General features: G+C 38.8%; 1 protein-coding gene across 1 annotated transcript; it reads right to left on the reverse strand.

The window, feature by feature from the left end:
- Window positions 1-9,081: 9,081 nt before the first annotated feature.
- On the reverse strand, window positions 9,082-13,078 carry LOC131239620 (adenosylhomocysteinase). The gene is made up of 3 exons (XM_058237412.1): window positions 12,242-13,078; window positions 10,492-11,028; window positions 9,082-9,613 (listed from the first exon to the last, which is right to left on the reverse strand). Exons 1-3 carry the CDS (start codon window positions 12,950-12,952, stop codon window positions 9,404-9,406), a joined length of 1,458 nt encoding a protein of 485 aa, XP_058093395.1. The 5' UTR covers window positions 12,953-13,078; the 3' UTR covers window positions 9,082-9,403.
- Window positions 13,079-13,720: the final 642 nt, after the last annotated feature.

Raw genomic sequence — 13,720 nt, forward strand, 5'->3', positions numbered from 1 at the left:
GGGCCACATCAATCTGAAGAAATGGTAGAAAAGGAATCATATATTGATTTATTGTGTGGAACCAATGTTGTCATATGTGATCGCACATTCGCATATGCGCACACATATGCAAAAATCGCATATATGACTATGGCATATGCGATTATTGTACATATGTGATCGCATATGCCACATGTGCGATAATATGCGATCACATACAGCATATGCGATCACATATTTGCCAACGGTAGAAAATCTGACTATTGAAAATTTAAAAAAAAAAATCTTGGTTTTTTCTCTATAAAAAGAGATTCTAAACACTCCTACATGCACTCAAAGTTTAAACTCTTTCTCTTTCTCTCTATCTCTATTCTGCTCTCTTACACTCTCTCTTACGTAATTCCAAGCCCCAAGCTCTACTCCATCCATATTTCTTTCAAATTTGAAGTTTCAATCAAGGGACAACTACAACTACAAGGATTCAAGAATCAAGATTCAAGAGACAAGACAACCAAGCTCCATCCATTGAACTCTCTTTCTAGTTTCTAATTTTTTTCAAGGTATAAAGATCATAAATTCATAATCATATTCACACAACACACCCACCACTCTCTCTTTCTATCTCTCTTTCTAGTTTCTATCTCTCTTTCTATCTCATTCTCTCTTAAAGTTTTATAATCATATCCAAGTTTTAAGTTCTAACTTCTAACATTTTTTTTTTTTTTAGTTTGCTACTTTTTTACTTACAAGTTACAAGTTACAAGTTAGTGTTACAACTGACAACAACACAACTTACAAGTTTATAATATTCTAGAATCAAAAGTCAAGACTCCAGAGTCAGGGCAAAAGTGAAGACAAGAAGTGAAGAATTTATTTATTTATTTTATAAATTTGTAATTGTAATTGTGTTTGTGTGTAAATCTCTCTCTCTAGGGGTGTACATCGAGTCGAACCGAGTCAAGCTGGCCTCAGCTCGACTCTGCTTGGCCACTAGCTGACCTCACCTCGAACTCGGCTCGACTCGGTCCTCGAGCCTGACTGGCCAGCTCAACTCGGTTCGGTCAACAGCTAGGGCCAGCTCGGGCCGAGTTCGAGCCAAGATCGATCCGAGTTCAAGCTTATATGCAGTTAGTGGAATGGATAGACATCGGTATTTCTAATTATCCTGGGGTGATTAGCCTTTTGGTTGGTTTGTTGATGTGGGTGACTTCTTTGAATCCAGTGAGGAAGCATTATTTCGAGCTGTTCTTCTACACGCATCAGTTGTATGTAGTTTTCATTGTCTTTTTAGCATTGCATGTCGGCGACTTCATTTTCATCATGGCTGCTGGAGGGATATTCATTTTCCTACTCGATCGCTTTTTAAGGTTCTGCCAATCACAGAGGACTGTCAATGTACTCTCGACTGCGTGCCTGCCTTGTGGAACAATTGAAGTGGTTCGCTCAAAGCCACAAAGTACTGCTTCTCAAAAATCTCCCACACAAAAATAGTAATGTTCTTTGTAGAAATGAATACATTGATGTAAAGAGGAAACAGTGGGACCTAATTCAACAGCATGTGTCCTGTCTTGAGGCATTTCCACAAACACCTTGACTACATGTGTCCTTCCTTGCCACCAGCGACACTTCGTTGAGTCATTTTATCAAACACTTGGTGAGCAACATCAATGGAAAAGTAACCGAGTCACCGAACTAGTTCGATCCGAGTTCGATTCAATCTGAGTCGAGTCGAGCTGGGGCCTACTCGAACTTAACCTGAACTCATTTTTAAGCTCAAAAAATCAGCTCGAACTCAGCTTCGAACCGAGTCAAATCAAGCTTTTTTGAGTCGAGTTGAGCGAGCTAACTGAGCTAGCTCGTTTCGTGTACACCCCTAACTCTTTCTCCCCTCTCTTTTACTACAAGTGTAACTCTCTCTCTTTCTCCTTTTCTTTTCCCTCTTCTCCCTTTCTACTACTATTGTAAGTGTAAGTATGTCTCTCTCTCTCTCTCTCTCTCTCTCTCTCTCTCTCTCTCCATCCAAAGTCTCATCTCTTCAGTGTCTTACTTTACTTTAGTTTTTAGTTTACTTTTTAGTATTACTACTAGCAATCAATACACTTATACACATACACTACCAACATAATGTCTTCTTCCCAATCTTCTTCTTTGAAACGCAAGTCGAATGACCCGAATTGGAAGTATGGGTACTATTGTAGTATTTCGTATAAGACTCATATAGTATGTGAGTTATGTGGGTATGTGGTTTTCGGTGGCATTGTAAGGCACAAGCAACACCTTGTACATTTACCAGGGTCAAATGCAAAGGCATGTAACAAAATTACCGCAGAAATTCGAAGGGAAATCATGGAGTATATGGAAAAATAGTCAAGAAAGAGACGCGATAATACCCTACGTCAAGAGGAATATTTGGAACAAGACGCATATGAAGATATAAACGTAGTTAATGTAGATGAAGTTAGTCTCACTCCCCCTACTTTGTCAGGCTGATCTAGAACACAAGTACAACCAATGGTCTCTAAAAGATCCCGAGGGCATGGGCCCATGGATAGATAGTGTACACCACATCTCGAGGATGTGATCAACCAAAGGGGTTGAGGCAAAGGGACAGATCAAACAACTTTAGAGAACCGGTAGGAAAATCACTATTTAATATATTGCTAAGTGGTTTTACCAAACTGGCATTGCTTTTAACGTTGTTAAATCGAGAAGCTTCAAAGTAATGGTTGAGGTTATAAGTCAATTTGGACCTGGGCTTAAACCTCTTTCATATCATGAAATGAGGAAGACATACCTAAAAACCGAAGTTAAATATACACGATCCTTTATAACTGAATATAAGGAATCGTGAAAAATATATGGGTGTTCACTAATGGCCGATGGATGGACCGATAAATCCGATCGATGTCTCATTAACTTTTTGGTAAATTGTCCAGCTAAGACAATGTTTTTGAATACATCAGGTCATTCGCACATAAGAGAATACTTGTTTAGCTCAGTAGATAATGTAGTTGAGGAAATATATGAAGAATATGTTATACAAGTAATTACAGATAACGCAACTTCATATGTAATGGTCAGTCGTTTTCTTCTGGAGAAGAGATGTCGTTTATTTTGAACTCCCTGTGCAGCCTATTGTGTTGATCTTATGTTAAAAGATATAAGTATGTTATTTATAAATGTGATTGCAAGGGCTAGAAGAATCACAGTCTTTATGTACAAACACATCATTCTTCTCAGTCGAATGAAAAAACACATTGGGGGTTACTTACTACGTCCAATAGTCACCCGTTTCGCGACAGCCTTTTTGAAAATGGCAAGCTCTAAGTCCTAGAGGGGGATGGGGGTGTGAATAGGACTATGCCAAATAAAAAAATAAATGCGAAAAGTAAAGGCAGATAGTACAAATAAATAATAAGATAGCACAAGTAAATTACAACCTCAAATGCACTAGTCTTGAGAGGTTGATACAAACTTGGTTCTAAGGATAACCTAACACCAAAAACTAAAGGTTTATGGCAGGACAACCTTACTAGAAAGTTAGTAAGTATTAAAAACTCAAACCAATAAAGAGGTAAAGGAAATAAACTAAGTTATGACAACATTCACCACAAGTGCATAAAGTAAATTACAACATTCACCACAACACATATACCATCATCATCATCCAAACTCCAAGAATTATAGTGGTTCGTGTGTGTACACTAACTGTTCGCAAACAGCCACACAACTACTTCACTCCCAATATCCACACCCATGGGATATTAGCATTTACTATGAAATAAGGTTTTCCAAGGTTCACCTTAAAACCTTCATAATCGTGTTTTTCAAATGGGCTTACACAATTACAAAAACCCCACTCTGAGATTTTCCTGGCTGATCTCAGACAAAACCAAAAGATGAGATTTTTTTGGCGGAATCTCACAAACCAAAAATACAAAAAAATTGAAATAATACTTATCTGAAGATTCTTCTTCAATGTAGCCCGATAAAACCGATTCCTTATAGATATAGATATTCAATGTTCAGTCTCACAAGTGGAAGGGTTCTAGGTTTAGATGAATTTTAAATTAAATCAACCTAGGGCTAGCTTGAATTTGATTTTAGATCTCAAAGGGTAAAGCAGAGTTCACTTTTAATATAATAGATTTGAATAAGGAGATCAATAAAATCAAATAGAAAAGCTGTAAAAGAATCTAAAATTACTAACCAATAGCTTCACAATAGTGGGGACTTATCTCTTAGAGTGATGGCTTGATTTGGAATGGAATGAATTGAAATCTCTAAGAAATGTCCTCAATTTATAGGTTGAAAATCGGGTTTCTCGACTGGTCTAAGATTTAGCTCGACTGGTTGAGGCAAAACCAATTTTCAAATTTTCTGACGCGATCAGAAAAAAACAGTTTCTCGACTGGTCGAGTGACTTGCTCGACTGGTCAAGCAATGCACCCGATTGGTCGAATGAGCTAAAAATTCCTCGCTGGATTTCGAGTCGAGCCCTGCTCGACTGGTCGAACTAGTCTCCACGACCGGTTGAGCAGGATGCTCGACTAGTCAAACCTTCACCAGAAATTCTCGAAAATTCTCAACAATTCTTAGACTGGTCGAGAAAATCCCTGAACTGGTCGAGCCAGCGCCTGGACTAGTCGAACAATAGTTAGGACTAGTCGAGAAAAAGCTTATAAAATTATATAATGATCCAAATTAAATATGCAATCAATATGACCTAACCTATGGTCAATCTAGGGTCATTCATACCTTATACGTGCATATAAAATATTGAAACATCGTCCGCTTCAGTTGATAGTTTATCTTAAAGTACATGAAGCTTGTCCTTGTATACTCGAACATGAGCTTGAGCTCGTGTCCTTGTGACTTGAGCTTGAGTCCTTGTGACTTGAGCTTGAGTTCAAGTACTTGAGTTCCAACTTGAGGTATGAGTATATGAACTTTAACTTGAGCAGATTACTAGAGCTTGAGTTCTTGAGGGATGCACACTGTCTTAAAGTTAACTACCCTCTAGATGTTGATGTAGACAGCTTGATACACAACTTCAAATGAAAGTGAACTTTCCATCTATCAAAATGAGTCAGTGATTTTAGAGTGGTTTGGCACACCAAAATTTGACAAAACATGGTACACTCACAACACAACACTTATACTTTTTAACACTACAAAGATTACATGTAAAAAAATCAGAACTTAGAAGCTTTGTAGTGTCGGCCAATTTTACAAGTGGGCCTTGGTCAAAGAAGGCTAAAGGGAAATAAGTTCGACAAACAATCCTTTCGCAATGTTTTTGAACACAAGTGATAAAGGCGCTAAAAGCATCCGAGCCGTTAGTCATTGTGTTGCAATTGATGTACGGGGATGAGAAACCTGCAATGGGCTACATATATGATACGATGGAGAGGGCAAAAAATAAGATCAATGACAATTTTAACTATAGAGACCGTGATTACAAGCCAAATATAGATATTATAGATAGAAGATGGGCCAGCCAAATGCCATCTCCATTGTATTCGGATGCTTACATCCTTAACCCAGCCTGTTTATTCACTTCTGCTGATCCAGCAGAAACAATTACTATGCATATGGTTGGATTTATTAATGTTTTGGAAAGAATGATTCCAGATAGAGATGAACAGGATATGATCTCAACTTTACCGGACTTCTATACAAATAGTGAGGGGATATTCTCAGGGGATATCATCATCAGGCATCAGACAATGAAATCACCTAGTAAGTACTAGTCTAGTGTCTTACAAATAATTTTTTATATATATAAATTACAATGTAATCTACAAAGTGTCTCTAACCTACTTAAACTGTTTTTCTCAGCTGACTGGTGGGCTGCCTATGGAGTAGACCCGAAGAAGAAGGATTTAGCTCTAAAGAAGCTGGTTATAAGGATTCTTGGACTCACGTGTTCTGCCAGTGGTTGCAAGCGCAATTGGAGCACATTTGAGGCGGTAAGTTTAGTAATCGTAAACTTTAATTTTTTAGTGTAAAGCTTAAGCTAAATTAATTATCTAAATAGATAATGTCAAATGCGCTTTCTTTCATGCAGATTCATAGCAAGAAAAAGAATTACTTTGAGCAAAAAAACTCAACGACTTGGTTTTCATGCAATACAATTAAAAATTGCGAGAACGATTCCAAACTAGGAAAGAAAACTTGGTTTCTTTGACCTTATCTACTTACATGAGTTGGATGCAGATAACGAGTGACTTGTAGAGACGGAAGACCCGATATTTGCTAGAAAGGACCTGACATAGGCACAAGTTGAAGATGCCGCACACATAGTGACACCTGGAGAAGGTATCACTCAAAGGCGAAGGATGGGGGGAGCCGAGGGCAAGTAGTAGCTATCAACCCGTTAAAGAGATTGAGGAGATGGAAGAAGGAGATGATGATAATGTTCAAGATAAAAATTCATCATTGGATGTTGATAAATTATTAATACATACAGATGATGAAGAAAGGGAAGAAGAAGTGTATGTGGAAGAAGGAGATGACTCGAATGATGATGGTAATAATGACGATGGTGGTGGTGATCAAATGCCACAATAGCAAATAGATCAATGTATATAGTATATAATTAGATGAATAATAAATAAATTGCTGCTTCATTTTGTTTACTAAGTGTGTTGAATATTGATGTTAATTATTGTGTTGACTTGTACTGAATGTTGATATTTGTTAACTATGTTATAGAATGTTAAATTGTTGATGAATGATGATTGATGACTTAATATTTAATTCATTATGTAATTGGTTTTATTTTACTGAAATTAACTGTATTGCAATGGCCAAGGGCATATTATATTTTGTTCATTTTTTTTTTTAATTTCTCCCTATTTTTTTGATTTTTTTTTTAGTTTTTTGAAATTATAATATATATATATATATATATATATATATATATATATATATATATATATGCGACCGCATATGCGATTGTGTGATCGCATATGCGCACAGGCATATATGCGATTTGACAGCATTGTGTGGAACCATTGGATGATTGAAATCTAACTCAATCTAGATCGATTATCAAAATTCGAATATCAGATGATAATGACATCCAGATTTGATGATCAATTTGACCATCTAGTGGGCCGCATTGACAAATAAATGAGATCATTAGGAATTGTAATAAATTAATGTGTGAATGGTCGGATCAAGATAATAATCAGTTGTCCTTTCAAATTGATCAAGTGAGGATTAATTATTGGTATTGATCCATCTATTAAATGTGATTCGAACTTTAAATTATCAAAGTAGGAATTCTAATTCAAATTGAACCATTGACTTACGGAATCATTTCTACTGCATCAAAATGAGTGATGTGTTTCCCCACTGTTGAGTTAAAATAAATTCATAGATGATGCATTGTATGTATGTTTTAATATTGTTATTATGAATTCTTGTTAGATTTAATTAAATGTATAATTTTAATTGTTGTATTATTAATTATGTAATTTATTCAATATGCTATTATATACAATGATATGATTTATTGTGTTAATGAACTTATGATCTGATTTTCTATATAATTGCAACTAATGATCCGATTTGTTGAATGGACATAATTACGAATAGATGGCTGTTATGATGTTATCAATTAACATGAAAACTACAATGATTCAAATTTGATAATGGGAATGATCATATGATATATCATTCACAACTAACTGAGAATCATTACTAGAAGTCCACACTATACTATTAGAAGCATACTCAAGAAGTAGATGCGGGCATTGTCTATACATACCAAATGGTATAAGCCTGTCAATGGGTAGATGTGGGTTGTCGGGTCTCCATGGAAAAATTCTCACTTGATACATTCATTCACTCAGGCATTGCATAACAATTGCATTTTTTTTCCAAAACTTATATTGTATATAATTGTTGTTATTTTATTCTAATTTAATGTGAAAAACCATGTTGAGACTTCTCACTAAGCCTACCTAGCTCACCCTATATTAATGTAAAATTGTACAGGCATTACATAACAATTACATTTTTTTTCTGAACTTATATTGTATATGATTGTTGTTATTCTATTCTAATTTAATGTGAAGAACCATATCGGGACTTCTTACTAAGCCTGCCCAGCTCACCCTATATTGATGTAAAACTGTATAAATATGATTGTGGGTAAGCCAGTGACACAAGAGGAGTACATAGTTTAGCCAAAAAAGGACACGTGGCCCTACTTGACAAAGGAATAAGTTGTTGTCCTAAATTAATCATTATTATCATTTTAATTTCATTTGATGTTCTTAAATCATTATTTATTTCTTTTAAGTTTGTTGGACAAATTTTATTTTATTGCATAAGACCTCGGATGAAAATGTCCTTAATTATGTTAATAATTGATGATTGGAATTGATGCTTGATTTCTTATTCATGAAATGTGGTTGAGTATGAATGGAACTTAAATATATGGTAGTATTACTAGTTAGGCAAATTTTATGAAGCATATCAAATAATTTAAGTACACTTAGTGTATAAGTCATTATGTAAATCTGTACACGCCAAGTACCGAAATCTAGTCCTGACAGTTCAGGTTCCAGAAGGGAAGTCCCATGTTTTGAAACGAACAGGGAACTCCGCCATGCTATCATCTTATGAGAAAGAGGGAAAATGGATCAAAAAATAGTAAGCATCATATTTTGTTTTACAATGCAATGACATCATGTTTTTAAGAAACACACTCCCAAGATCGCACCCATTCATCAGGTAGGCTGCCTATCATTCAGGCTGGAACCCCTACACCATGACGATCAAAAAACTCATGCAGACTGCACCAAACTCAAGTGGGCCATAACACACAAGCTTAAAGGTTTAGGTATATGTCCCTATGGGGTGGCCCACAGGAGTGTTGAATCAGCCGGATATTTGGGATCAATGGCAGGCAAAGGGTAATGGGATCAAGTCCCATTACTAATAAAATACCGCGTGTAGTAGCGGCTGTGTAAGATAAGATAACAGCCATTATTTTGGAAAGATGGCTTAATTTAACAGGAGAGACAACACAATGCGGACTTGTAGAGCAAACCAGTTCCTGAAATTTATCTTCTTTAAGTGAAAAAAAAAAAAAGATAATTGTAATAAAAACGCTGATGGGATAAGAGATTACAAGGATAATTTCAAATTGAACTCCCCCAACCGGTTCTAATACCACAATTCTTGCTATGCTGAGATGCAGCTCCAAACCCAAGCATCACCTGATTACAATATCACTCCCCCTTCCCCAATCCCTTCTAATCTTATTGAAAAAGCCGCTTTCCCCAGCTCCCCGTTGGTCGGACGGTTGTCATCAAATCAAAACTCTCCCAAAATAAACTTCATTTGAAAAAGGAAAACGAACTGAAATCGGAAACAGAAAACAAAATCACCATTTGTCTTTTTCTTCCTAGTACCTGTAGTGAGCAGGCTTGTAAGGGCCCTCGACGGGTACACTGATGTACTCCGCCTGATCGGGCGTGAGCTTGGTTAGCTTGGCACCAAGCTTGCCAAGGTGAAGTGCTGCCACCTTCTCATCCAGATGCTTCGGCAGCACATAAACCTTCTTCTCGTATTTGCCTGTCCCCTTCTCCTTCCACAATTCGATTTGTGCAATCACCTGCGCAGATTTCCAAGTGAGTTAACATCTCCATAGAAAGGATGGAGACCCATCTGCAGTGGTCCTGATCATATTTCACATTTCAAATAAAATAAAATTTATAAGCCTACATTCTTCCTACAGAGATTTTTTTTTCTTTCACGTTTCTTCTTATCATGGTAGGTCCTGTTATCATTCATTCTTTGTCAGATTATAAAGAAATGCTAAGTGAAGTCACTTGAGTGCACTCTGTCGCTTCAGAAACGTAGAAACGAAGCACAAGCGCGAGATTAGATCTTCTCATCACGTGATCCCCATGCATGGAAACAAGACACATGTGGGAGATTGGAGCCTCTCGTCTAGTGATCCCCGCTGTTTCAGTGCATATCTCAAATCAGGCCAACCTGATCATGAGGCGGCCACACATTTACAAAACAGATGACTGATGAGTCAATATTCTGTATTACATGTGCCCCACCTTATCATCATATCAGTCTTCATTTTTGAGGCATGACATCTACCCAATGGGAATCAATAAGAAGCTCCAATCTCGTGTACATGTCTACACACAGACCAGCAAGTTTGCTACTCACTTCTCGTGGAGTTCCCTGCATTGCAACCCAGACCATGCACGCAGAGACCCATCACATAATTGGTAATGGTCGGGCAATCGCAGCAGTCTAATCTTGTGAATTTTGATGATTGAACATCGGCCACACCTATTTGCAGGTCATGATCATAAGGCAACCATGAACAAATCACCTTGATTTTGGGCCGGTGACCGCACTTATGACGATCCACCCAATCAACGGTACCAATTTTGACCAAACCGAATGTATTGTAAAGATGTATGCACACAAGGCATAGCAACAATCCTATGTTCTTTCCACTTTCTTTACCTGATTGGTGAAGGAGCAGGACATGACAAAGCTGGGGTGCCCAGTGGCACACCCAAGGTTCATGAGGCGTCCCTCGGCAAGAACGATGATGCCAGTGTTGGTGTCAGGGAAGACCCACCGGTCCGTCTGCGGCTTGATTGTGATCCGCTTCACACCCGGGTAATTTTCTAGACCTAGCATGTCAATCTCATTGTCAAAGTGTCCAATGTTACACACGATGGCATTGTTCTTCATCTTCCTCATGTGGTCCACCATGATGATGTCCTTGTTCCCGGTTGTCGTCACAAAAATGTCAGCTAAAGAGACGACATCCTCGAGTGGCAATACCTGGAGACCTTCCATCAAGGCCTGGAGGGCACAGATGGGATCGATCTCTGTCACGATGACACGGGCACCTGCCTGCTTGAGGGCGGCTGCGCAGCCCTTGCCAACATCTCCGTAACCACAAACGAGTGCAACCTTGCCAGCGATCATGACATCAGTGGCCCTCATCAGTCCATCAGGAAGAGAGTGGCGGCATCCGTACAGGTTATCAAACTGCAGCACAAAACATCAGAAATTATAAAACGGTTTGCGCATTTACACTCAAAAAAAAATTTCATTTTGTATTGTGCATTTGGATTCTCAATTGAACTAAATTGCAATAATCCAACTGAAAATGGCAGAAAAGACTAAAGTGGGGCAGGCATATTTTAATTCAAAAAAGATGGCGTCCTAACCATTCAACGCAATTCCATGTGTTTCAAATTGGATCTGAAGCAATCCTAAGTTCAATAAGAGGACTAATCTATTGTCATTAACAGAGTGGGGCTGGCTACGCTTTGGCCATTGCACTCCATTGAATTAATCCATTGTAAATTAGTAGAGTGGCATCTAAATACAGTACAAGAAATTGGTAAACATGATGCTACATATTGGGAATTCAATAGCAGTAGCTTTAGATCCAAATCATGAAAAATGCAGTTGCCCTTCTACAAATCAGATCGAGATACACGTTCTAAAATATCATCGTTGCGATGCTAGATTTCCTCAATCTGAATATCTAACCTTTTCATTTAATCAGTAATTAAGCTAAAATCACTAATTCAATATCAACAGTTAAAATTCAACACAGATATCTGAATCAGACAACATAATTGCTTGATTAACCAGCTCTAAAAATTAAAAAGGCAATAATCACAAGAACAACAAATCACGCATCATGCTGTCAGATCTATACAACCTGAAGAAACTCTAACCTGCTAATCTAATCCGAAGTTAAGCTAAATTCACTGACATGGCATCAACAAGCAAAATTCAAAACAGACATCTGAATCAAACAACAGCATGGCTCGACTAACCAGATCAAAAACGGGAAAAGGGCAATAAGCTCAAAATTAATGAGGACTTTACAATGAAAAGAGAGACTTGAAAATACACATCAAAATTAAAACTCTTAAAATCCCCTAGATCTAAATCCAATACCGTCATCCTGATCAGGCACCAGCATTGCTTTGCAATTATCTAAAACCGATCAAACAGAGGCTCGTGAATGGAAATAAAGCCCTGAAAACTCTAGATCTAAATCAAATCTTACAAAAAACCCTTGATCATTGAGATCGCAATTGATCTATGAGACCTGAGATGGAAAAAACATTAGATCTAAAGCAAAATACCGAAAGCCCCAGATCGATGGCAAAAAACCTTAGATATGAATCAAAACACAAGAAATCTCTAGATCTATGTTTTAAACCTAGATTAGAAGCTATACCTTGCTCTTGGTGACGGAATCGTTGACATTGATTGCAGGGAAGAGCAGCGTCCCGTTCATCTGCATCTGATATAGCCTCTTAACACCGGTCGTCGTCTCCTCCGAAACCCCGACCAATCTCTCCTTCATCTTATGGAATCGCTTAGGATCGACCTTCAAACCTTCCTTTATAATCGTCAGGACGATCTGAAACTCGGCATTGTCCGTCGATGTCGGATCCGGCACCTTACCGGACTTCTCAAACTCCTCCTCGGCCTTCACCCCCTCATGAATCAGCAGGGTCGCATCGCCGCCATCGTCGACGATGAGATCGGGTCCACCGTCCGGGCCCCAGTCGAGGGCCCGCTCGGTGCACCACCAGTACTCCTGAAGAGTCTCACCCTTCCAGGCGAAAACAGCAGCGCTGTCGCGGGCGATGGCCGCGGCAGCGTGGTCCTGCGTGGAGAAGATGTTGCAGGAGCACCAGCGGACATCAGCGCCGAGGGCGGTTAGGGTTTCGATGAGAACAGCGGTCTGGATCGTCATGTGGAGGGAGCCGGTGATGCGGGCGCCCTTGAACGGCTGAGATGGGCCGAATTCGGTTCGGCAGGACATGAGACCAGGCATCTCGACCTCAGCTAGATCGAGCTCGAGGCGGCCGAAGTCCGCCTGCGACATGTCCTTGACCTTGTACTCGCGGCCGGTGGAGGTCTTCTCGACGATTAGAGACATGGCTGCTGTAGTACGAGATCTCTCTCTGCAGAAGGAGAGATGCTGCGGGAGGAATGGGAGTAGAAGAGTTGGAGGGAGTGAGGAGTTTAAATATAGGTTGGTTGGGAAATGGACGGTGGAGATTGCCTCTTGAGGTTTGTTGTACGACGTTGATTTGGGTTGGATTTGGTAAACTTGGTCCCACTTCTTCAGGAAGAGAAAGGGAACCGTACTGAGAGGGGAGACGTACGCATGTAGGATGCTTCTATGCCAATGTTCAGATTTATGGAGAAATGGAAAAGATACATGCGAGAGTATGAAACTCAAATGCTGCTTCATGTTGTATGCACGTGAGACATCCAGCTAGTTCGACATTTTCTAAGGTTTGGCACGTGTTAATAATGGTGGGCCAACCTTCTTGTACGGATTAAATGGTGGAGGCCCACTTGTTGCGTGTGAGACGTCATTTGTAAGAATACTGAGTTTATGAGGCACTCAATTTCAGTTTATGTGACACTTCTATACTAGATCTGCACCGTTCATTTTGCTCCATCATGATATGGATGGACCACTTGTTAAAAATGACAAATTGGCAGATGATTTTAGCCGTGGATTGAAACATTTTGTGGTTTGAATGTTAACAATTGGTGGCGTTTCTTCTAACATCTCGATTGTAATCTTCAAAACTTATCTGATCTGTGGCTAGGATTAACCGACAGGTGTGATTCCTGGGCATCCCTAATTTATATGGGCATCTAGATAAATGGTCCAGTTTCAAACACGTGCCAC

This window comes from Magnolia sinica, chromosome 3 (assembly GCF_029962835.1).
Source record: "Magnolia sinica isolate HGM2019 chromosome 3, MsV1, whole genome shotgun sequence".
Taxonomy (NCBI): domain Eukaryota; kingdom Viridiplantae; phylum Streptophyta; class Magnoliopsida; order Magnoliales; family Magnoliaceae; genus Magnolia; species Magnolia sinica.